Below are 27,182 nucleotides of genomic sequence, written 5' to 3'. Positions count from 1 at the left end.
GGCCCTGCACACGCTCAGGAATCACACTACATGCCTGAAAGCATTATCCAAACACTGCCCGAACTTTGTCAAGGTGATGTTATGATCACCTCCCTGGGGAGCCTGTCCCAGTGCCCAATCAAGCTGGGTGAAGAACCTTTTCCAGATATCCAACCTAAACCTCCCCTGACACAACTTCAGGCCATTCCCTCGGGTCCTGTGACTGTCAAAAGTACCAGATCATATTACAGAAACAATGTCCTTTTTAGTTTGTTTTTAAGAAGCACACAGAATTTATCATGGGAAATTTGTCCAAAAGTGCATTATCATTCCAGTTCACTGTGATTTATGAATGGCAACTGGAGATAGCACACATGATATCAGCAGCTCTGGAATACTGAGTGTAATGTATAAGATACATTACGCTCCTATACTTCCAATGAGGCTTCAGCTCTTTGTCCTCTCCGCAGAGAAAAGTTATCATGACATATAAACCAAAGATTTATTACTTTAATTCAAGACAGTATTTTGGTGTTTTGTTAGTACCTCAAACTGTGTGAAACGTTTTCTACCTGATATCCAAAGGAGACCATCCACCACATATCCCGCGTGGCACGAGAGTGACCGATCAAAGGACTGTACAAAGGTCCACTTGTTCTTCTTGGGGCAGTAGCGCTCGACCGTGGGCAGCACTTGGCGCAGTTCGTTCCTGCCCCCTACGGCATAGAGGTACTCGTCCACGGCTCCCAGCACAAAGTGCTCCCGGCAGTTCTTCATGGGAGCTATCTCCGCCCAGGAGTTGGTGCGGGGGTCGTAGCGACAGACAGTCCTCACGGCACACGTGCGCCCTGTGGAGTGCTCCACCTCTCCGCCAGCCACAAAAAGGAAGTCTCCCATGACGGCCACGCAGTGGTGGCTCCTCCCCACAGGCATGGGTGCCAGCTCGCTCCAGTTGGCGATGCCCGCGATGTGGACGTTCTCCTGGTCCACCGGGTTGAAGTATCGCAATTCCTTCACTTTGCAGACTTCCCGTTTTTTCCCGCCAATGATATAAAGAGTGTCTGACTGGAAGCGGGGCTTTGTCCTTGCAGTTTGCCACACAGGCTGTGCGTAGACGCTCTGGTGGTACGCCAGGGCCTCGTTAATGAGCGCGGTCGCAGTTTCACTGGCTTGCACGAGAGGATGGGTGAGAGCTACAGTGTGCAGCGTATCCACATCCATAAGGCCAAAGCGGACGTACTGGAGAAGCTCATCCAGATACTGGTAGCGGCAGTTGTGCTCCAACCACCTCACGGCCAGCTAAAAGCGGAGGGAAGGAAGGGAAAAACAAGACACGTTATTTGCACACAAATCTGTCAAAATGTGATCTTTTGAAATTTGCTTGCATTCCAAGAGCAGATATATATACTTGCCTCAGTCATGGTATCTATGCATCTAAAAAGCAGCTGTGAAAGCCTGTTAGTCGACATAAAAAGATATACATCCAAAAGCACTGTACTGCACCAGCTCCCCTAAACAATTTCCACAGCATTATCAGCTGCTATGCAATACTCTCATTGTGCAATCTGTTAGTGCTGCTGGAGACCAAACTATCCCTGAGTCAAGCTGCTGGAAAAATAATATTAACACAGGGGCTATGGGATCACTGGACACTAAAAAGAAGACTAATGTCAGAAGACTACAAAGAAAAGCCTTTTCTGCCCTCCCTATTTCATCCTATTGATGACATAATATTGAAGAAATGTAACATATTACATACTGAATCCTTCAATATATTTTTCTTTCTTCATTTATTTTATTTATAAAGTGGAGAAAGGTGTAAGGGGACAAAAAAATTAAGTCAGAGAAGAGAGAACCATAGAAGAGGCCCTACTAGTTTGGGGCAGGCAGAAAGCAACAATTCAGCAATTGCAGTTAGTATCAACATTCAAAATTAAACATAGCATTCAAATCACATAAAGCTTATTGAGTTGAACTGGTCCTAAAAAGAGGCTAGGAATGGCCTAAACCATTTCAGAAATTGCTGTGTAAGTTATTTATGAAAATGTCCAGTAATGAAGATAGCAAAATTTCCTCAGGAAAGCGATTCCCATACTCCGATAACCTTCCAGACAGATTTTCCTCTACATATGCAGAAGCTTTAAACCCTTAAACTCATCACTCCATTTTCCACCTTTTGGTTTAAATTCCAGAGCAACCCCTGAAAATTATTGATCCATACAGGATGAAAAGAATTTTGTAATCTTTTTTTTCTTCTCCACCTCAGATGCATTTTAATATTGGTGTGAGTTTCCTCTTCAATGAACGAAGAAAGTATTTCAGTGCATCTTAGGTCACATTTTCTAAATCTCTGCTACCTGGCTCACAGTTCTCTGTTACTGAAATCTTTAATGTTTGCTGTTGAAAACTGGACATAATCTTCTTCTTAAGGCTGTAGTAGCAGTGAATAGGTTGGCAGAATCTCTTTGAATGGAACAATCTATGCCATTCTTGCCTGTACATCACCACATAAGACTGTCAGTGCACTGTGATGTTGATGATCCATATTTAAGCTTATTACTGAGTACTTTTTTTTTTTTTTTTGTGGTTGGTTTGTTTGTTTAGGGTTTTTTTTTTTCTGCAGAAATTCCACAGTGTCATGCTTTCTCTGCCATTACCCAACTCTCTACTATTACTTTGGGTCACTGCTCCAGTCAAGATCATTCTCAATCCAAACTGCATTATCAGAAGTGCTAGAAAACCATTTCACCTTCTGACTTTCTGGAAACATAACCCCCTTATTATTCTTTTATACAAGTTATTTCAAAGACATTGACTAGTTCTAGATAAGGACTAACTCTGCTTGATACTTTAACAGAACTCATGGAGCAGGCGTTTCTAACAAGCTGAGTGATAAAAAAATTTTCAGCTAAATCTTATGGCCCTGTACTGTTGTTGGGAATGTCACATAAAAAAGCTGAAAATAAAGGCTGCTTTTATTCATGGCTTTCATATATGATGCATTAAATTTTTTACTGTTTCTTTATTCTGTCAGAGTTCCGCACTGTGAACCCCTGTGAAACAAAGAATCAATGAAGGGCATCAAAAATGCACCAGCAGTTCAGTCAGTTAAATGTTGTATTGAGTTTCAAATACATGCATTAGCTATTTGTATTTTGATTTGCTAGTAAAAAAGACAATCATTAAATGTATTTGAAAATGGTTTTGGACTTGAAATCATTGAGCTTCACAGTCAGGTGTTCTAAATCCACCAAACCCATGTGTCAGGAGTCTCCTACTGAGTTGTATCAGGCAACTTCCTATTCCATGTCTTTAGCCATGTGAATGATTCCTGAAAAGCACTTAGCTCTCATCATGCAATCACTTGAAATTGAGGAGAAATTCAGGCTATCTTCAGCATACATCATATAAATGATATATGGGTTACCATATTAAGATAGAAGAATTTACAAAAACTGAGTTCTTCTCTGTCAGCCCTTGTATCCAACAGACTGGTTACTTTTGGAACTACAAGTTTATGCTTTTGCTCACACCTAAAATGGCATCACAGAGGTAACACTTGGGCTGCAATGACAGACATTACAGACTCTGTAAAAGACAGGCACTAATGTAAACCAGGACTTGGTAACCACAAGCCTTTTAGAGGAAGTTTAATATTAACGCCTTATTAATATCTTAGGACTTCATCCATCTGCTATTGTTTTATTGTCCTGCCTTTGGTCCCCCAATAAATACTGTATAAACACACGAGCAACACCACATACTAACACCATATACATAACTTGCAAGAAATGGTACCTGCATTCATTTCTGGATATGGGATGTGTGATGATCTGCACAGAAGGCATGGACATCTCTGTTACAATACATTTTCTCTGCTGTAAGAAGTTTGGCATATGCAGCCTGGTTCATAATGTTAAATCTCTACTGAGAAAAGCCCTGGAGTTGTAAAAAACTGTTCCACTGAAATGAAATGCTTAGCTTTTCCCTAAACCACTCCAGCAATGGTTGCAAAGCGATACAAAGATTCTGCTGGCACTCATATGAGATGCACAATCTATTCTGAGTCTGAACCTAAACCTTCTCTATCCATTCCACACTATTTTATCCCCACTCATCTGTCCTGCATCTTTTTTTATGAAAACCTTTGAACCTTTCCAAATGAGGTTTATTGCAGCGTGCTTGTGATTCTCTACGTGCTGCACCCCAAGGTATCTTTGGAAGGGCTACTTCCCCCTTTCCCCTCTGACAAGCAGCTGCAGCAGCAATGGGGAGGGCAATGTGAATCCCAGGCTGTCTCTTGTGTAGGATGCTCTGGCTCTTACCAGACTCCATGTCTGAGGTTAGCTTGCTGTGGAAGAACTTCATTTTATTGTATGAGTTTAGCAAGCAGGGCTAAACCCTGCACACCACCTGGATGCTCTGTAGGCATTTAACAGAATGCATAGAAGCTTCACTGAGTCTTAGGGAAGCAACAGAGGTCTGTGAATCACAATGTCTTTAGAAGCTCCTGTCCAAATCAACTCATGCTACTGTTTGAACACAATTTAACTACAGTGCCCTGTGTGACCCACACCTACTCTGTGACACTCCAAGGCAGCAAAAAGGCCTTAAGAGATAAAAGCTATATTGTTTTTATCACCTTGTCTTGCTATTTGTGACAATTACAGTTCTTAAATTCATTATGGGCCACTACTTAAAAATAAGTAGTATACCTACAAATGTAGGTATCTATATCTATATTTAGAGAATACGGGACAAACTCCTAAATTGTGACACAAGGCTATGGAACAGGCCGCCTGGTTTCAGGAACACTCACCAACTGAACCTTAGACTTCTACACTGGTTTTGCAGAACATTGTTATCATGTTCTCTAGCAGAATATGATGTCTCATACTATGGAGAAAACTGGGTGTGAGTGAACAGTCTAGCAGGTATTGGAGGGCTGAAAAAGTTCAAAAGAATGAAAACTGAATTCCCAAACACATCTTTCACTTGTAGCAGAAGTAGTCACTGGTGGACTGCAACACAGTTCTAACTTTCCTTCAGTGCAAAGCAGGCAAACATAACTCCCATCAACGTATGGCAGACACAAACTTCCATGTACAGGACCAGCACACATCTGTATATCTATCAACACAATTTCTAACACCTTTACTCAGGTTTTGTTTAATCTAGACCCAAAACCCTGGTGCCTACATAAAAAATCCAGAATTCACCTCATCTATACACTGATTATTGTGCCTATGTTTTTGCCTCTCTGACAGTAACAATTAGCAACTATAATCAGCATTGGCAAAATAAACTCAAAGCCATTACAGGCTTTATGATGCTGCAAGAAAAGACATCCTTTAAGGCTTCTCTAAGGGAATACCAATAGCATTTGAAATTACAACTGTGCTTAAAATGCTAACAAGCAAGCAAGCAAAAAAAAAAAAAAAGACAATCTACAATTTTGAGGTTTAAAATATTTGTACCAGTGCTAAATAATTTACAAAAATAAGGAAAGACTCCTATTCCTACTCCCATATAGGAAAATTCTGTTTAAATTGCTAGAAGCTTCTTTTCTATTAATTTTAATGTATGAGTGAGTAAAGGAAGCTACAGCCTAGTGCCTATATAAACTTTAATAAATAATATATTTTGCCATATTCATCTTCTAAAGTAAGTAAATGACAAAAGTAGACCCTCAGAAGGGCATGATTTTCAAACCAGATTAATTCTCTCATTCTAATGCCCTAACCCAAAGGATTTTTCTTCTCCAAGGTTACATTATGTGATTTAGCAATGGAGTGCCTTCTCAAAACAGCAGAAAAGAGATGGAAAAATATGTTGTAGCACAGTTGGAGCACACATCAAAGTACATCTGCATGTTGGATAGCAAGTTCATTGTTTTTCCAACACCTGCTTCTGTTTCCAGCGCAGTGCTTGAACACGTCACACAGGCCTGCAGCACAGTCCTTCCCTCCCTGCTGTTCATGGTGAACACACCACACCTATGCCACAGCCAGAGAGGCCACGGAGGCACAGGAGGTTAAAGATGAACTAGGAGTCTCTCTCCTGTTGAAGATAACCCTGCAAGAAGTGGCTACCTGTTCCTTTGGGCTGCCAGCTATCCCAGGGAGAGAGCAGGAGAGCCCATCCCGGCTGTGCCGTGCCCGCTCAGCATCCCCTGCAGCCCCTCTCGAGCCACTCTGCTGGGAGAGGGGCCAGACCTGCCCTTGACACCACACCAAGCCCTCTAATAAGAAAAGCCAAGCCACTTCATGAGTGCAAAAAGCCTGACATACTCTTATTTATTAACTCAGGTTCAGTTAGAAACTAATCCAAGTCACAAAGCCAAAGTCAGGGAAAGTTTCTGTTGACAGAGCTCCAAGAAAGAAAAAACTTATCTAAACCTGGGCTCTGTGAGGGGCCACAGGAACTCTATTAAAGTCATCCTGGCCTGCTCTTTAGTTGATGTATTCACGTTGTAGCCCAATGGACTGCAAATATGCTACTTTATGTCGTCCAACGTGTCTAGCAAATGAGATGAAGTCAAAAAGTGACAGCAGTGCAAAAAACAAGGCCATTGGAGTGTTGGGTTTTTTGTGTTTTGGTTGTTTTAGCAACAAATACAAGGAAACAAATTTTCTAAGGTTTTAAAGCAATTCACACTGTCTCATTAAATAAAATAGAAATCCTAATTATAATAACCTAGTGAATGTTCTCATTTTAGGAGAAAACAAAATTTTAAATATGGAAACAAAAGTGGAAAGATGCATTTTCCTGGACTGAGATCAGATATGTGCAACACAAATGATTCAATTTGTGACAATCTGATGATGATATTAAATCAGGGAAAGAGAAAGAACTATAAATCTCATCTGAACAGTTCTTCTGTTCCTTAACAGAAGCAAAAGGTTTTGGCCAGAAAAAAAAGAAATCAAATTAATATCTTTGTATCCTTAGCATATTGGACAGTGCTATAGACCTGATTCTATTGATTTTTGAAGCCAAGAAGAGTCATGAAAGCAACACAGTTACTGCAGTAATCACCTTAAAGAATCACCAAGTGAACTTCAAAAAGCAAAACTTGAACTTTACTAGTTTGGTCTTCGAAACACTAAGAATATATATTTTGGCTGTAAACTTGCAATAATTTTGCCTTTTATTAGATTTTATCTAACTCAGCAAGTCTGAGGTGTTCCAGACTGGGATCTCCTGACTCAAAACCACATTTCAGTTGGCAATTTCCAGCAACTCCCTGACTCTTCAAATTTCAAGTAGAGGAGCAGAATCTATGAACAAACCAGGACACTGACCAAAGGTCTGAACAAAGTCCATTGAGGGCTATGGAGGAACTTTCACCTAGTCTAAACTGAACAGGGCTTTCCAAAGGGCCTGAATTTGGATCTCTAAAGGGTCTTTGTCACCCTTGTCTCTAGAGGCTACAAAGGACAAAATCGAGGGGGTTTAGGATATTCATTGAAGCTTTTAAAGCAGGATGAACTAAATTTATCTGTATTATTCATTTAGGATGAAAAATGTAAGAATTGTTGCTGAGGGAAAAAGTCCCATCACACAACAAAACACACACACACACAATTTTTCAAAGCCATGAGTTACACAAAAATATTTTTAGAAGTTAGTAACCATGCAGGCACAGCCTCCAGACTCCTGCAATTTTATCAGTCACTTAATATCTTACACAGTTGTGGACAGCAGGAAAAATAAGTGTTTTGAGCCTAGATGCAAGACAGCCTTAAAGATAGAAATCTTTTTCTTCTTTTTATTTTGAATTTAAAATGTGCATAAAAATAAGACTCTAATGAGCTGCATGTGGAACAATCAAAATTATGAGGTATTTGCATTTCTTTTGCACCTTGAGCCAAACAACTACAAAATCATGCATATGATTCTCTCAATCTGAACACAGTAAATATTAATAATCTCTGAATCAGCAATGAAATGCCTTTTGCCCTGAACCCTGAAGAGAGACTTTCTAACGCAAAAAGTTGCGGCGCAGTGACTGAAACCACATTCACAAGGCACCAAGCTAAGGCATATGTGAAAATAAAGCCGTGCCATCCCCCAGCCTCTTAACACAGAGACGTTTTTAAATTACCTGTTTGTCAGTTTTACAAATGTGTGTCTACGTAAGCAGCTCCCTGTGTGGCGCTGCATTAGCAAGCAGGCGTGCTTCCATTTGCACATTTGGATTCTACAATCAGAATTAAAACATTTGCTCTGTTCAGGATGAGCTGATAAACAGGGATTTTAAATTTTACCTTTTTTTTTTTTTTAATGTGAAAAATGAAAGAAAAACTTTCCCCTAGATGTATTATGCCTTTGGGCTCCGTGTGAGGGAAGCGAAAAAAGACAGAGAAAGCTACTGTGAAGGTCACAGAGTGAAAGAACTTCCTCAGGGCACAGAATAAATTAAATCCCAAGGAAAAAATAAAATGTGATTTCCAGAGTGTGAGGCACAAACTCAAAATGACAATGATTGACAGCCAAACTATATCCGTGCAATATCGAAGACTGCACGTTCTCATTTACCTCAGTGTAGCCAGCAAGCGCCCATTAAACATCCGTCTGATGCCCAAATTAACCTTCTTGGCAAACTGAAAGAGGCACAAACTATCATAATCAACCTTTCATTATCACAGCAGCCTCTAGTTAAAGGGTCAGAATAATTGTGCCATCAGAGCCCTGATTGTTTTCAATCAACAGACGACTGGAGTGACAGCTCAGTGATGGAGTAGTTTGATGAAACCGCACCAGGCCTAATCAGAGCAGATGAAAGGAAGGCATGATTGGTGCAAATGAACAGTCGTGCCTCTCTTTTTCATTTACAATCTGAAATTACTCTTGAATTTACGGGGTTTTTTCTCCCTTATGAGTACCTCTGAAAGAATGTTTGACTTATTATGGGTTCTGACAGTGCAGAGTTATAAAACACAGGTAGGGTTTTCAGCCCAGGCTTTAAGTGGGTATTCAGCATAATTTTAACAAATTCACTCTTGAAAAGCACAAAATGACTAAAGACTTCCAATGACCTAACCTTTCAGTGCTGTTTGATTAGCAGAACAATTTATCACAGTTCACATTCTTCATGATAAGAGAAGATTTAAAAAAATGGCAGGAATCATTTTCAAATGTTTTCTCTTAGCCAATATATTTATTGTATTACTGCTCTCCTGTTTTCTCTCTCTCTCACACACACACAAAAGAAAAATATAAATTAAAGAACACTGCATTAATAACCCTTTTGCTCTTTGAATGAATAATAGAATCCAAGCAAGGGTTTGTTTGCAGATGAAAGTAGAGACCAATTATCATGCCACTGACAGCATCAATATTTAGTTTTCTGGTGGGTGGGTTGGGTTGTTCATTCCCACATTTTAAAGGATGGGAAATTAATCAATCCCAGTAGGTGTTTCTTACCTTACTTATCAGCACTGATTCAGGGTGTCTTGTAAGTGACCAGGGAGAAAAAAAAAAAAAAAAAAAAGAAAAAATGTAGGGGCTGCGTACAGAAAATAAGAGAAGAATGAAAGATTCAGGTGTCCTGCACCTCCTCTGCTGGGTTCACTTCCTCTCCCAGACTCACCCTGCTCCACCCATATAGCTTCCCCTTCTCACAAGGCTGCTGCAAGGAAGGTGAGATAAATAAAAATAATCTAATTGAATTGTACCTCTGAGAGAAGCAAGTATTGCAAGCAGTGAGGGGTAAAACTTTTGTTCTGTGGTCTTGGTCATCATCAGATGTTCTCTAGTGTCAAGTATTACAAAATTCATACCAATGTTCATGTCAGCATACCAAAGAACAAAACAAACAGCATAGAAGCAAAGATTATGATTTGTCTGAAAGATGAGTGGATACAGAAGTTCTGATCCAAACACCAACGGCTTTTAACAAATTTAACGTCCTGTATCTCTTCTCACACCACAGAAGGGAAGTTTTACTTCCTTAAAAGTTTAGGACTGTAGGCAGAATATTCACCTAAGTGGAAGTGCCCTCAGCAAAAGAAGCTGTGAGGAGGCTTGCACATCCTTACTGATGCACAGGGCGCTATTTACAATTATTGAAGTCTATGCTATTCCAAATATAAGGACACTGTTTATAAAATCGGAACTCTTGTGAATGAACCCAAAACATTCCTCACAGACCAGTGAAGAAGGGAAGTGAGAGTTTGGGAAGCTGCCAACACGTGTTTTGCTGGATGCAGCAGAAAGAAGATTCCAAAGCAAACATTTCTCCACATAGAGAGGTGTCTCAGATTCACATTTCCCACCACAAGGGACCACTGCACACGATCAAAGATCCTGTCATTCTGCTATTTGTCCCCAACTCCTACCCAGCCAAGTCCACACTGTTGCTAGAACTCTGCTTCAGCAATGGCACTGGCATTGTGTACATGGGTGCCCCTGAAGTCTGCTCCCAAACTGAAGACTGAGATCACAGCTGGCAGGAAAGAAAAAAATATGCGTCTTTCCAGACCCAAATATTATCATTGTGATGCAGTCAGACTCAGCCTCACAAATGGGCAGGGCTTGGAGGACTGAGGGATTAACTCAGGCAGTAAAGAGGGAAGCCAAATATAAAGGAATTGACTTCAGGAAATGCACAGCCCCAAAGGAAGATTAAAGAACACCAAGGTTCATTATCTCTGGAGGGTGAAAGCACTTGTTAGAGTATGTCCTCCTGATCAGGCTCTGCAGAAGCTGCAGTGGATTTGTCCAGAGTACTACACAGGGAACTGCTGGCCTAAATAAGAAATGCTCTATCTCTAGGCTGGTTTGCAGGTTTGGGATTTATGTGATGTCATGGTGACAACCTGCAACTTTCAGAACATGAGCCCTGCAGTCTGTAAGCCACTTTGCAAGAAGCAGAAATTTGATTTTGATCTTTCAGCTGAAAAACACTGCAGCAAGCACAGTTAATGGTCAAAGTCTCTAGCACCAAAGATTATGCATTTCATGATATGCTGTAATTAAAGCAGATACAGGTAATGCAGGTGTACTAAAAACACACATTTATAAAACATTCACAGCATTAAAGCTAATCACAATGTATTAAAAATAATTCTCAATTTTTCTCAACTGATAATAATAACTGCTGATAATGTCTACCTCCTTAAAGCATTTAAGCAGTAAAGCATCCATCACCAATTGCTGCTGGACAGAAATGTTGTCCTGCACAGTGTTTCAACAGGTGCAAGGAGGACAATACAACATACACATCTTTGGCAGATTTCTTACTCATAATCAAACAGCTTTAGGAGTAACAACTTTAACACCTGTACTTCTGTCTCAGAAATTTTTAATAATTGTTTCTGCCCAGCATCTTTGTGAGAAAGAGAGGAATTGTTTATCCAAAGACAAGCTCTCCACCAACCCAGTACAGTCCCTTGCCTTGTCAGTTCAGTGCTTTACTGCAAGCTTCCTTCGCCCCTAGTGCTACATTACTATAGTGGCCTTCTCAACAGGAACATTATTTTACAAAAAAAGGTTAGGGAGAAGGACAATGCTAGTTTCATCTTTTTATGTATGTGTTTCCTACGAAACACAAAAAATTGCCAGTTTTGTAATAAAAGTAAATAATGGAATTTATGCATTCAGAATTGTATTCACTTCATTTGCACACTGTCTCCACTTATATTTACTGGCCATGAGAGTAAGAAGTTTACCTAGAAGATATTGATTAAATTCAATAAAGATATTCCATCTTTTTAGACTTACAATAAAATAACTATGAGAGCAAATCAGCTTTACAAAAGGCTAGCTGAACTATATTAATATATAACATTATATATGGTAAGTATTCTTATTAAAGCAATGAGTTGCTATAATAGAAAACCTGTTCTCACCTACTGGAGTTCAAAGTGAAGTAAGGTACAGACAGAAGGTAAACTCTCAGCTGTTGTAAATTATCACAGCTCATGAAAGCTTGCCATTTTACACCTTCTGGGGAATCTGAACTTCAAAATTATACAGAATGTTCCTTCCAAGTATCTAAAAGCAAATTATAAGTAAAATTCAGGCTTCCCCAAGAGAAGTTTACATTTCAACCACTTTCTCAAAATGGGAACTAAGAGAAAAATTAGGCGTCTTAATCAAAATCTGTCCCCTCAATCTGTCCAACTGAGTCTCTTTATTCCACTACCAAAAATCCAGTGGAAATTTAGGTGCTCATGCCACAGAACAAAGTCTGGTGATATGCAGGTATCTGAAAGCGAGGACAAAACAATTCCCAAAGTATCATCTGCCAAAAGTACTTGAGATATTTTTGCAGCTGAAAAGTGCAAGGCAATACAGGCCATAAACACTGCATCCTTTCTTAACCTTGGAGCAGCAAAGACAAAACTGTCCCACGGTGTGCTTCAAGAGAAGTCTGATGCTGTGTGATCAGGTCCTCAAACCACAGAGGAGTTTCCTCCACAGTCACTTGGAGCTTCTCTACGAAGGCAGATTTACAAATGTGCTTCTCACATCCAACTGGTTCTTCCACTGTGGTAGAAGGGGCAAGCAAGACCCTGGCAACCCCTCTCAGTGACCCTCCACATGTTCAAGCATGTGTTTAAAAGCTGAATGAGCTTGTGTGCAGCTCCTATTGCAACAGACTTCACAGCAACCCACCACTCACAGCCTCTGTTTTCTGTGCACTGCAATGGCTGTTACACCTGGGAGTCTACACACATAAAATAAATAAGCCAGGAATAATCACAGTGGAAAGGCTCTGCTTACTTTTGTGCTCAAGTCAAAATTTGTTTTAACAAGAGCATCAAAAAGGAGAATGCAAAGCCAATGAAACCACAGCAAAGCAAATCCAAAATATGGCATCCAGAGACTCAATCTTGCTTTCTCCAGAGACACAATCTCAACTTTTTCCTTTAAAACAAATCCAGCCACCGAGAGTTAGAAATGACAAGGAAATCAATCTCCTCATCATAAACATGTTGCATCTAGGTAAAACCTTAACAAAGGGAAGGCCTTGTAAAACCATGGCTTAGGCCTGTTACCTCTGCTAAGCAGAAAAGGGAAAGTGACTCAGCTGAATTAGAGGTAGAAAAACAAGTTCTGTAACCACTGTGAGTTCACATCATGTTGCATGGTGGTTGGTTGAATTATGTTTGTTATGATTTAAAACTATGTAGCTGATAAAGGCCAAACTGCTTAAAAAGGCCAGGTTTTTGCAATAAAGCAGCTCTCCTTTGCACTGCCTGGGGACTCTGTGTCACTCTGCATTGTCACATCAACATTCCTAAAATGTAGCTTCACAGGTCCATAAAACCTACTCTCTTTAATAAGTGGATAAAATGGCAAGAAGCTCTGAGGTAAAAAACTTCTTGCTGTCCCTTTTCAAATGCATCAAAAAATGCTCAAGTTTGAATCCTCCATCATTTGTTGAGATGGTAGAACCAACATTGCTAGGTGCTTTATATCAGATAAGTTTTCTGAAGCTGTAAAGAGCAGAAGCTTATCTCTTCATAAACAGAGCTGTTTAACTAGGGCTCGTAACTGTGATTTGATTTCATTTTAAGGAGATTAGGGTTTATGATAGTATTTATCTTTTCTGAAACAGGGTAAGGACAGAGGTGGAAAAGAACCTACCTCCAGCAGCCATCATTTCAAAATCTAAAACTGCTCATTTTTACTTTTAGAGAAAACACTCAGGTTGACATCAAATGCATTGGAACTTTATAGACACATTTAGCACTAAAACAAGTTGCTGGTACATAATTAATACGTGGAAAAGACAATTTTTACAATCTGATACACACTGTTTTTATTGCTATTCCTCTCTTGCTATTTTCCCCTCAGAAATATATTTTAGAAGTGTAGCAGCTCACTCCAGAGACAAGAATCTACAAGCTTTCATCAGTAAAAAACTGTTAGAAAATGAAATAGGCACAAAATTGACAAAATTCTATAAAAATGCAATTTAACTCTGTGAAAATTAGTCTAAATGGTTCTTGAATGTAAAAGGATTTCTATTCCTTTCTTCCCTATTGTTAGGGTATAATTTTCTAGGTATTTAATAGGCAAATCCAACAAATCACCAAAAAAAAAGTATCATTTTCTATAATAATCTTTACAACAGCTATACAGGACTTGTGTGTCATCAAAATCTTTGGTCACACAAAAATGTACTTCAAAGTACATGCTCTCCTTAGCTGGTTTATAAATATGCATGTGTTCAACACACTATTACTTCAAAACCTCTGATGTCAAATTTTCCAACCAAAATCACAGAATAGTTTGGGTTGGAAGGGACCTTAAGGATCACCTAGTTCCAACCCCAGGTCATGGACAGTGTCCATTAGACCAGGATGCTTAAAGCTCCATCCAACCTCACCTTGAACACTGTCAGGGATGGAGCATCCACAACTTCTCTGCAAGTGCCTCACCTCCTCACAATAAGAATTTCTTCTGTATTTCTGATGCAAACCTATTCTTTTTCCAGTTAAAACCATTTCCCCTTGTTGTGTCACCACATGTACTTCAAAAACGTCCCTCTCCATGTTTCTTGTCTGCCCTCTTAGACTCTGAAAAGCTGCTATAAAGGCTTCCTGAGGCCTTCTCCAGTCTGTACAATCTCCATTCTCTCAGTCAGTTTTACTGATTTTGGTTTAATCGCCATATGATGGACTTCAGATTACCTCACTGCTTAATCAAATGAGTCCTGCATTAATTTTTCAAAATCAACTAATTGTTCTAAGAAAGCTATTTCTTTCAAAAAATTAACTTAAACATTTTGAACCACATTTGCAATTGCATTTGAGATCCCAAAAGAATCTAATGAATTGGGAATGTCAGAGCTTCCCCACTATAAGATTAAAACAAACATTAATTTATTATATAAACCTACTAAATAATATCTGAAGCAAACTAAAACATCTGTAACTGCTATAAGATAAACCTTGTAAAATTATGTCCTATAGTTTCACTCCAACATTAAAATAGGCTCCACCCTAAAGGAGCACTTTGAAAGCTCTTCAGCACAGATTTTCACTTCAGAGACTGTTATCTTTCAATCTGTCATTACTATCCCACATAGACCTTTAGCTTGGAAGCCGCTTCACAGGAAATCTTCTTAAGATCTTCTTGACAAGTGTATTTGTCGTAATTTCTTCCATTTCTCCCTAGCACGAGGGAGTCCGAAGTGATCAAAGGAGTAAAAGTAACCCTTTGTCACAAGGCAAGGAAATCCTCAGCTCCGCAGCTCACTCGCACATCTGGAAGCTGCCAAGGGTGTCCCAGCTGGAGTAAGAAAGGCTGTGCAGAAGTGACACAGCTTTTCCATCTCCTTGCCTCCTCACCTTCCTGGAGCCACTGGTGTCCTGATCCTGGGGCAGGAGTGGCAGCAAAGGGCACCAGATACTGAGATCTCAGCAGCTGTGCTGGACCAACACACCTGCTGCAGGTCTGGACACACAGGTGAGACTTCACTACCTCCAACTGGGCACACTTTGGGCACTTGACCCCAGAATGAGATTGCAGCTATCTTAACACATTGATGACCATGTGCACGGATTCAGGAAACATGGAATTCAATTTTCTTCCACTGTCTTCTTTGGCTTTGTGGTTACAAAGTAATGCTTCTATCAGCTCCCAAAGGAAAATTTGTTGAAATACAGAACTGGGAATTCTCAGAAGAGATTCTAACTTCCTATCATTTTCCACAAGCTTAAACCCATTGGAAACAATGTTAAACAGCTTTACCAAGGTTTTGAAAGAGTAAAGATTACTAACATTTATATCTCTGAATGGAAGAAATTAACTAAGATAGTAACAACAGACTGACATATTTGATCATCCATGGTATCTGTGGAGTTTAGACTTTGTGTTATATTCTTCAACTTAAAAATTGATGCATATTTTCAACCATACCTGGCTTTCAAAACAGCTTCAGCAACTTTTTTTTTTTTTATGTAACTACATATATGTGTATATTTATACAATTATACTGTAGATAATATCCAACAGATCTGAGCCACAAAGAGGGCAACAGTCAATACAAATCCCCCCACAGCAGGCAAATTCAAACATAGAATGCAGCAACACAGAAGAAGTCTTGCTGTGTGGATACCTTGGTGTCTTTTTCTAAATCAAAACACACATCCACTGCTTAGCTGAAGAACTGACCTAAATCCAAGAGCTGTGAGCACAGCAGGCTTCCTAAATACTGGTGTGATGCTCTGTGCACTTCTGAAGGTAATCTGGGATAAATAAGTTGAGGCAACATTACTGTAGGACAGCAAGACCAAAGTAATGCTCTCCAGTAATTCTCCAAGGCTCACAACAACAGCACCAAAATAATCAAGTTTTCTGACATGTATGAAAAAGAGCATTAGAAGAACACACAGTTGCTCCTAGCATAGCTTTAATACTGGAAATCACGTTCTATATTGTTAGACTTGATAAATAACAGTAAATATATTAGCTAGTATTCAAAAAACAAGAAACTTTTAAAAGTTCAGAACAAAAGCATATATAAAGTTCCCAAGATATTACTGTAAAGGACAAATTAAGAGCCCATTTGAATTGAACCAAAGTAGACAAAGGGGAAAGGTGTTTCATAAAATAAGGGAACAGTGCCAACAGGGACAGCATTCATTTTCCCTATAAGCCAAAGAGCCATTACTATTACTAATGATACAGAAATTATATCAGGAATAAATAGTGTGTGACCTGAGCACACCAGCTGAACTGTGTGAGTTCCTGCTGCCTACACCCACTGCTTGACCCTCTGTATTGTGCATGAACCCAGGCCAGTCTGCAGTGCCAGTGGACACCAACCTCCTACAGACCTTGGGCCACAGCTACTGGCTTGGCCTACCTATGATGGATGTCCTACCAAATCTGCACATGCCTTATAAAAATTAATCCCACCCAGTCTGGAGAGACTGTGAGAAATGCACCACTGCACAGAGTCAATTCAGGTGAGATACCTATGTTTATGAGGATTAGACTAAGGAAAAGGAAAGCTGCAGCCTATCAGAGGTTATGTTTCCATACTAATTTTATTTGAGGGTAACTGTGTGATTTTGCTTGCTCAGTCTGTCATGACACACATAGCACAACCATCACAGATGTAGTACACTGGATACTGGTTCTCTGGCAATTTTATGTGGACTTTCATAAAAAGGGTAGAAAAAAGGAGGTAAAAGTACAGCAAAACACACATGGGTAATATACTAATTTTTTCATTTAGCCTCACCTATTCACCTCAGATATGCATCAAGCCCCTTTTTTCTCTTCTATGCCTTTCTTGATGAGAGGCTGACAGCCACATTTTAGAGAGGTAGTTTTCTGCTTAGGGTAAATACTCACTAGGAACAAGCATCAGAATAGACATTATTTCACTTATTGCCCAAGAGAGCACTTAAGCTTATTTCTTGAATAGTGAAAGGCTAATATACTGCTTAAACACAACATTGATTACTGAGGTGCTTTCCTTCACATATATTTTATGTTGTTACTTGTTTGGCAGTAAAACTTAAGTTCACATTCAGCAAGGCACTTAGGTCACATTTCATTAAAATATATATATACCCCTGAGAAAAATTACTTATACTCTCTCCATATGAAAAATTGCTCTGCAATACCAAAAGATTGACACAAGAAAAAATCAAGTACTGATCTGAAGGAATGGCAAGCTTGTACCAGAACATGACAATCACTTTAGACACTGCTGTTCTGCACAGGTAAATGTGTGCACCACTGCAGATGTATGGAAGATGTCTTTGGATCTGTCATCAGCACAGAACTGTTCCATCATAGCAGGCTGCCACAATGTGTACACCACAAAATTTCCTACAGCATTGAACTGTGGGATTTCTGCAGAAGAAAAATTTTGATCCTTCACAAATGCCATCAGGAAATCCAAAATGGAGCTCAAGCATAACAAAAGGCTGTTGAAAATAGGGCACAGAAGAGGATAAACAGGACTGTAGTAAGAAAACTGGATTTGTGCACTTAATTTTTTTATAAAAGATACAATACAAGCTCATATTGACCTATAACACTCCAGTCTTCTTGTCCTTCATTTTTCTATTTATTCAAGCAAAGACACTTCTCCAATACAGAGACCAAACACTGCTTGTATTTGCTTCTGCACGTCCACAGGGATAAAAGGAACTAGCATTACACTTTGACACATGGAACATATTACTTCATGAACACAAGTTCAGAAGCTACACACAAGGAGTTTAACAGGACTACAATGTCTCAGGAATGCCTTGGAAAAGGCACAACACATTTGCAGGCATCCTAACTGAATAAACCACTCAAGCAGTTTTATCTACCAGCTTTTCTTAGATTGCTTGCTTATCAGTTGATTACCAAGTAACCAAGTTGCTTTGCAAAATAAAAAAAAAAATAGAAAAAAAAAGAAGCCAAAGAAAGCCAAGGGAAAACTTCTAACCTTGCTTCTGAAGAAGTATTGACAAATACTAATATTGACCTGCTTTTATTGTTAGCTACTTAAAAATTATATGTATCCTTTAACAACCTACTTAAACAGAAGCAGGGATGGAAGAAATTAATCTATACTGATCCCACTTAAGATTTTTCCCAAATATGATTTAGGAGTCCACCTTGGATCAAGTGCAGTATTTAATAATAGAACCATTTGACCAATCTACTGCACAGAGACACAATAATCCAGTAAATATTTCTCTCTCTAAGCATTAGTAGGATATTTGAAATATGAATATTTAAGTCTCATGACACTGAAGTTTCTAATAACAAATATAAGGCATAATTATATATAAAGCTAAATTAGTTTTTTACTTAAATCTTTAGCTTGCTTTCTACTTGCTAAGGTTCCAACAAGCCCTCTACCACTGTATTTCTCTGGCAAACTTGTTCCATCTTACAGGGTTGCTTACTTTTTCAATTACCAAGGCAAAGAATTCACCTGCTTCCTTAAAGTGCAGCCAATGAATCTTTCTTGTAATGGTCAATTATGAAAAGATTCACTTTTTATTTCACGATAAACTAGACATTTATGTCTCTGTCATGACTGCTTCCTGTGGAAAAAAGAAGGGTGCTTCACAGGTTATGATGAAGAAGAACAAGCCAGGAAAAAAAGGTTTTTTTCCTCCACCTTCCCCATGATTCTTTTCTTTGTTTAATTCATTTTTTTTATTTAATCCTTTTTTCATGTCACTGACTTAACTTTACACATTTAAATGCAGCTGACAAATAAAAAATTCTTATGTAGAAGAATATTTCATAATCTCACGTGCTGATAAAATGTAAAAATCAAGATATGAAAACATATCTTATGTCAATGAATAATCATAATTACTGTCTTAGCTTACCTAAGCTAAGGTAGAGGTAATGAAGAGGCTCATAAATAGATCCAATTTCACAGCCTACACAGGCTTTCTAGTGGGGCTTTTGGTTTTTTAAGAACCACATCACTATAGTCTTTGTCTATTGTCTCCACTCAAAATAAGACACATCAAGCCAAGAAGTCTGAAAAATCAACAGGAATTTCTGTAGTAGTTGGCAGTAACCCACAGCCTATCACACTGTCACTAATATTACCATTTAACTTTCTCAGACTCAGTTTGTTCAGTTATATTTCACCATACTCATTAGAACTAGCCAATTGTGCCTAGAAAAATCCAAAGTATGACAGGTAAGAGCTGCAATCATTCATTTAAATAATATTCAAGCATCACTCCATATACACCTTTTGATGCATTAAAATAAGCACCTTAATCTTTATGTGCACTAGGATCAGATCACCCACTGGATATTGGGAATTCAAACTGGCATAAAAAACTGTGCTCTGCAGACAGTGGCACCCTTTCCAGAGGTTCTCTGGAGGAAGTTTTAATTTGTGCTTAGGACTTCATGGCAGCCCTACCAGCAAAGGTGCCTTGGGGACATGCTGAATTCATGTTGCTGTGACACGCAGCCATGTGTGTGTGCAGAGGCCACACTAGTCACAGGTGAGACAGATAAATCAAATGGCAGCATCCCCCCATCAGCTTTTCTATTATCTGCCCCACTTTGTGCAAATTTCCTCCAGCTTCCCCAACACCTCTTGCTTTGCTGTTCTTCCTTAAGACATGGGATGGGGATTTGTCAAAGTCAATGAGCACTTTATTACAGTGAGAGTGCTCAGTAATGAACAATTCAGCAATTTAATGAGATTCTGTAGATCTGTCTCCAGCCTGTCCATCAAGTTTCACTTCTATAAAGCACCCTGACACTAATCCTCTGGCATACCCAATCTTCACCCTGGGCTGAATATTAGATTCTTCCATGGTATATTGCATTACCACTATAACCTTAGCAAAAAATGATGAACTTAACTACACTTGAGGCAATATAGCTGGTCTGATTTGATTTTCTTCTATTGGGTTGACTATGAGGGAATTACTTATTTACTAAGATAAAGCAAGAAACCAGTTTCTTATTGCCTTCTGAATGCCCAAATTGGTAAATATTTATATGTGTCTTTTAATCCATTCTGGGAACCTGGAATATTTATAAATATATATTTATTCCTGGTTTTACAAACTGAATTAAAAAGATGCATGCACATTTTGCCTGCAGCAGAAACCTAGTTTAAAAAAAATCTTCGGAACAGCAGTAGTAACCTTTAGAGAGGCTATTATGATAACACTTAAATGGACAGTGTGGAGTTTGTTGTCACTCAGAAAGCAGCATATTACCTATCTCTGCTCAGTATGACCCTGCAACAGAAACAGAGGCTTTGTCACATTTGCCTCATGAAGTGTTCATTGACTGGAGTACACACAATTAAGAAAATTCAGAGTCTGAGTCTTGCAGAACAGGACAGTAAGACAGGATTTGAACACTCCCACTTCCCAAAATCATTATAGCAGATTTTGAGCGAGTATTAAGTTATACTTGAATAGCTTCCCATAGAAACTCTTCTAGCAGAAGCAGACCCAAGCATGTAGCTAGGAGATTCCACTGGCTCTGCAGAGAAATGATGATGAAACCCAATCAGCCAATCACCCATGCTCCATGCATAAACTTGCACATCAGAACTTGCTTCTGATAAAGGGAATATGGGCTAGGATTCCAGAGCAGTGTGCCTCAAAAACCTAAACCAAACACAACCCATCATCATGTGTAGTACAGGCATCCTCCAGGGACTAGGACAGGAAAAAGTCCAACTTCATTTTGGTATTTGCAGAAAATACCACCTTTGTAACATACTCTATCATGTAAAGCCTCAAAATTTTGGAAAAAAAATATGCCTGCTACATAACTGAAGGGTTATGTTACATCTTCACACTGGTTAACCTGGTATTTTTATTTTTTAAAGAATAAATATCTTATCCTGCATGACATTATTCATCCACAGAACATAAAGCATCCCAATGATGAATATACACTTTACACTTTGAGAAACTGATAGCATCCAAATGTAGTTATCTCCTTAGAATAATCCAAAAGATAAATAGATAATAAATAGGTAATAGGGGTTGAAAAATAAATCGATTTTCTAAAACACAGTCTTCTCTGTTTGGCTAATATAACCCACTTTCTAAAAGGAATGCACAGGTTTCTTTTTAGCAAGTTTCCTTCTACCTTGAAATACACTGAAATACTTTCCTCTCTAAAACATGGCAGCAAAAACGAAACAGAAAAACATCTTTGGGTAATCAATATTACAGAGATTTCCTTCCACTCCACAGTGAATTTTTACAGACATACAATGGGAACATTTCCAAGGGCAAATTTTGGTTTAGTTTTTGTGTTTCTCTTAACAGGCAATGTGTTTTTCTCACATTCAGTTTTCTCCCAGCCCATACACACTAAACGTCACAACACAGTGCAGTGCTTTTATCTTGTTAATACTTTATGGCTAGCAACTTGGTTCTTTTCTAGATCCAGCTTCTTAAAAGGAAGTGATCTCAGGCTTCTTGGACAAACCTTCCATCGAAGCTTCCACTCATCTTGGAGCAGTGCTGCCTGTGTGATGATTCTCTCATTTGTTTCAGGCAAAGTCAGCTGTGATGGCCCAAACAATTTCAATGACTATTGAAGTTATGCAGCTAAATTTGTCTGAAGTGAATGAGAGAGACTGCAGAAGCAAGTTTGCCACCAGACTCATGGCACCAGCCTCATCAGAGGCAATTATAATTGAGCTGCGTGCATCAGCCATCGCTTCCTATCAAAGAAGTTGGATCTGGAGGAAAATCTCTGTCTGTATTTAAGTAGCAGAAGTTAAACAGCATGACAAATTTCTCTCTCAAACAAAGTAATTGCATTAACACAACACAACATTTTTAGAATTTCGTTTAGAAATTTCCCTCAGTTGTTATTCACAGTTTTTGCTCAAGTGCTTATTCTCCCTCGAGATTGCTCCAGGGTTTCAAAACAACAGATTACTGCTATGGTTTATAGAGTGTCACACATTCTGGTTGTTCACCAATCCCCTTACCTGCCAGATTTGTTCTTCACTGAGTGAAGTGAGTCTATCGCTTTTAAAAACCTCTCGAAGAAGGCAGTATGGGAGTGCCAGAACTTCTTCAGGATGGCTCTTCAATAGCTCAGAGAGATGTTTTACTAAGAAGCCAATGACTGCATTCTCCAACAAAGTAAGGTTGAAAAGATCCGCAAGCTTGTACAGGTCCAAGTAATTAAAACTATTTAATTCCTAGATGGGTGAAGCAAACAAAATACACGTCACAAAAATATCCCAAACCCGAAACAGAGAATATAAAAATCCACAGGTCTCAGATAATGAAAAAAGGTTATTCTTTTGGAGCTGTGGATAAGGAAGGCAATATAACTTCAAGTTAATTAACACTGCCTCATTCAAAATGTATATGTGTTACCATTGCATATGCAAATATATATGATAGTACTAATTTATATTGCAACTCCTAAGGTTATTTATGCATAAAGCATCTGTAAGAAATATGGATTAGCACATAATATAATAAACCAGCAAGATTTACACTGTATGTCAAGAGAGCTCACAGGAGCTAACAAGTGGATTAAAAAAATGCATTTTTTAACTACAATGGTTTGTTACAAAGCAATTGTTTGTTCATTATTTACTGTTTTGATTGAAGAAGAACACCTGTGTAGCACAACTTTTGTTCTGTGAAACCTCACAAAATACAAGATGTTAAGCAACATTTTATTACATATGAATTTTTCTTCATTGAACAAATGAACCCTTTTTTTTTTCTCCAACCACCATCACCAAAATATAGTGGATGTTGGCTTCCTCTCTCTCCTGGCAGCTGAAAATGTGAGGAGCAAAAGCTATAGTAGCTCAGGGCAGAAAGCTTTGCCCATCCTGCTAACAGATGACCAATATTTTCGGGCTAAACGTTCTCAACTTGGCATCCCTCATCAATTAGTACCTAGACAACTAACTACTGCTGTTCTAGACCACACTGCTCCTTTCAGGGAACAGCCCAAGAATTCACCTCTATTAGACAAAAGCACCCAGGGCATCTGAGAAATAATAATCATGTTTACCCGTTTTCTCTGTTCCTGCTGCATGCTCACACCTCTCTTCCCCTCTCCTCCGCAATCCTGGTTCTCATCTTCCAATTTAGCGCCCTGCTCCCTATCAGCGCCTTCCCCTTGACCAGCCCCATGGGTGAGAATGACAAGGAGCCTCGTCAGTCTCACTCTGCTGGTGAGTTAACGCGGGGACTGGAGCAAGGAAGAGAAACAGACTAAATTAAGTCAATTTCACTTTCACTGCTCTGCTGGATGGAATGGCAGCACCAAATGAAAGTGACAAGAAATCTTGTAAATGTCAAATGAGCTGCACGGCTGGCAGATAGAGCAGAGCAACAGGGAAGATGGGAAAGTGCGAAGAGGGGTTTTTTTGGAATGTTTTATGGACTACATCTTGAACGTGTGAATTGGGTGCCTGTCCCGATGACTGTGGAGCTGTTTATGCATATGCAATGGAGAGTGGAGAAAGAATTTTTTAACCTGCTTAGAGGAGTCAGTACTGGAGGAAATGGAATCAAATTCCTGCGGAGGTTCCTTGTTACATAATCTCCCAGTCTGAACGGTTCACCCTCCCCAGCAGAGTTGTACACTAAAGATAAATCTTACTCATTATCTACTTAGACTTCTGCATAAGAGCTTCCCATGGTTTTCTTGGAAGAACAAAGTTCTTTACATTTTCAGAACAAGCATTAACAGCCATCATCCCAAAAGCCACAACTATTCTAGTGTCAGCCCCTCCTCACATTAACACAGAGGAGGTAAGAATAAATCTGCAGAAAGAAAGATAAAAGAATGAATTCTACATGAAAAGTATCTGGTCTGTGAGCTTGCCTGGTGATTTAGTATCTTCAGATCACAGATGGCACCTCACAACCCCACTCCTGTGATGGCCATGTAATGGTGACAACAACACACAGGAGTCTAATCCAAGCAAACAGCACAGTATTTGACAAGCAGCAACCACAGTTTATTGTCTCTGGCTCAGAAAACTATCTTTTCAAAGAACTCACTGATTGAAAAAATCCCAAATGTCAGAAAGAAATTTAGAAGCGCTCAGAGTGTATTTATTGAGCTCTTTTGCAGTCAATGGCTATGTCTAGGGACATAAAAAATAAATAAATAAATAATCAAGCATTGTGAGCTGAGGATCAACAGTCCCACTACAATACATGCCTGAACAAACCCCACTAAGTGTTGGTTGAGAAGGAGAGGTGGCTTTTAGCAGACTTCAGAGGAGGAAAATACTGGAGATAACATAACAGGATCCTCTATTAGAGAGACTCAGTAATGAGACACACAAATGCAATCCACCTCTGAAAAAACTTTACATTTTCAGGGAAATCTGAAAGACATTGGTAAGCCTTCATTTTAGGTTTGGATATTTTTCATGAGTTCCAAACTCCCCTATCCTCTCAAATCAGAAGCAATCAAAGTTGCTCTTATGAAAGCTGTCTTACAGTTAAAGAGGCCAAATATACTTATGGATGTATAAATAAAATCTCACCAGTTACTTATACTGCATGTAGTAAGTTATTTCAAATGCTTATTTATGTATGCGAGTTGGGGTTTTTTTTGAGGGTGGCTCTTATGGGTTTACTTATTTTCATTACTAAGTTTCAGATGATTTTTGATGCTTCCTAACATAATGTGGTAGCTGAACTCACAGTCTACTTGTTAATGAATACTGAAAGTGTGTTTTGTTAAAACTGGCCTTGGCCTGGAATCAGTAATGTTCATTTCTGATTTTGTAAGGTTAGAGTTGATCTACAGGTTTCTATTTCACAGACAAAGGGGCAAATATTTCATTAGGTTTTACAAATGAAAATCAGGTTTATACAGTACTATACACTACTGCCTCAGTTATGATCCTAGAAGGCAAAAATGTCACATCGAGATTGTTCAATGTATACCCTAGATCACATAACTTTGCTCTTATAAGTGGTCAAGTTTTCAAAAACAGTCTAAAATGAAGTATATAAAATTATGAAAGAAAAACGCACCTTATCTTCTAGCTTTAAAAAAGTCCCACAGGAAGGATCAAAGCAATCACTGTCAGCTCAATCTGATTTGAATAAATTTTTCATGCTAAAACCTTAATTGAATTAAAAACTTTGGTAAACAGTGAAATAGGTTACTTAACAGGAAATTTAGGTGTGTTCATGAGTAAGAGTACTGGCAGTCTCTGCTTTCCACAGATTTTATTATATTGCATTAACTGAGCATCTATAAAATTTTGAAGTAGTGTGTGACTTTCGTGTGTTACTGTATTGCAGTACATGTTCTTGGAAAACAGGCATTACAAACCAGGCTTCTGAAAATTTTTGAAACTTTTAACCCCTTCTTCATAACCTTTTATGTATATGCCACTTTTTTTGAGCTAAAGGATGAAATATGGACACAAGCAGAACTGTCACTAAGAGCTGAAGGTAGTGATCCTATGTCTTCAAATATGATGCATGTTACACTGCTGAAACACATTCAGGCTAAGAAAACATGTATAAAATTACAGGTACAGCACTTAAAACTAAGTTTAAATAGTTCTGAAATCTCACCGTGAACTCAAACTGATTTAGTAAATTGTCCAAATTATTTACCAGTGTCTACTTCTAAAATAAGAAACTTCCTTAGAGATCCCATGCATTCTACTTAGTCTGCATCCCCCCACTGAAGCAAGGGAATCTATTATTCCTCACTAAGGGTCTTCTGATTCAGTAGTACCAACCTTTAGATGCCAAATCAATTCAACAATGAGCTGACATTTAAAAGCCTCATAAAAGAAAATATCTTCCACAAACAAACATAATCTGAAAGATGACAATATTAAATATTCAAAATAAATGATGTGACAGGGTGAATATTTTGATACAGAGGTGCATTTCAGTATAGAGATATGCTAAAATGTCAAACAGGGAAAAATAGATATAAACATTGTGTTTAAGTTGCTTCCAAAACCATCTTTATTTGTTCCTACTTTAAAGAATAATTGCCTTGCACAAGCCACAGAAAAGGATGTAACAGATTGATAAATTAGAATTAATCATAACCAAGTACACAGCAGACTACAATATACCTCTATTCCTGTGCTCTATGTTATAAATAGCAGAAAAAGCACAAGGAGAACTAAGGGGAAAGAATGCATTTCTTTATGACCTTATTTGAAAGATAAACTCCTTGGGGAAATACAATTTATTCAGATTATCAAGACCCTGCTGTGCAAATCTACAGTCTGGGAGCACACTACGGAGATCAAACAATATTTACTTTATTCTGTTGGGTATAAAAGCTTTTAATGAATGCATAATTAAAACAGCAAAGTATATACAGCTTTAGAATTCCACTGCCAAGCCAAGCCATTAATATCCAAAGCACCGTAACCAGTTGTAACTCCACCTGCTTCCTAGATTACAATACTGTTATAAATCAAGGTGTGAAATGACTAGCCCTGCTGCTGTAGCAGGGAAGAGTTGCATGGTGATGCTATTCCCCCCTTTTCTAAAAGGGGATCAGCCTCTTTAAAGCAAAAAGCCCGAAGCCCAAGTGTGAGGTCTCTGAGAGAGGGACACAGCTATTCAAAATCCTTAAGCAGCACAGGTCTTGACCCTACACCTCCAGGTTCTCTGCCACATTTAATACTATGAACCAGCTGCGCCATTCAGAAAAAATCCTTGACAAAAATCATAGCAAAGATGGCCCTAAATAGATCAGGGATAGTAACAAAATGAAAAATTGTAATG

The 27,182-nt window shown here is 38.7% G+C and overlaps 1 protein-coding gene across 8 annotated transcripts in view; it reads right to left on the bottom strand.

Annotated features, from left to right (window-relative positions):
• Positions 1 to 27,182, bottom strand: part of KLHL32 (kelch like family member 32) — a 131,169-nt gene that overhangs the window by 27,303 nt on the left and 76,684 nt on the right. For all 8 annotated transcript variants that reach the window (XM_074538538.1, XM_074538536.1, XM_074538534.1 and 5 more), the window contains 2 exons: positions 22,409 to 22,624; positions 552 to 1,278 (listed from right to left, as the gene is read on the bottom strand). In XM_074538538.1, the coding sequence (XP_074394639.1) occupies positions 552 to 1,278; positions 22,409 to 22,624 (943 nt within the window). The remainder of the gene's footprint in view (positions 1 to 551; positions 1,279 to 22,408; positions 22,625 to 27,182) is intronic.

Source organism: Zonotrichia albicollis, chromosome 3 (genome assembly GCF_047830755.1).
Source record: "Zonotrichia albicollis isolate bZonAlb1 chromosome 3, bZonAlb1.hap1, whole genome shotgun sequence".
NCBI classification, from domain to species: domain Eukaryota; kingdom Metazoa; phylum Chordata; class Aves; order Passeriformes; family Passerellidae; genus Zonotrichia; species Zonotrichia albicollis.
Note: the sequence above shows the minus strand (reverse complement) of the source record. Positions and strands in the feature narration are given on the sequence as shown.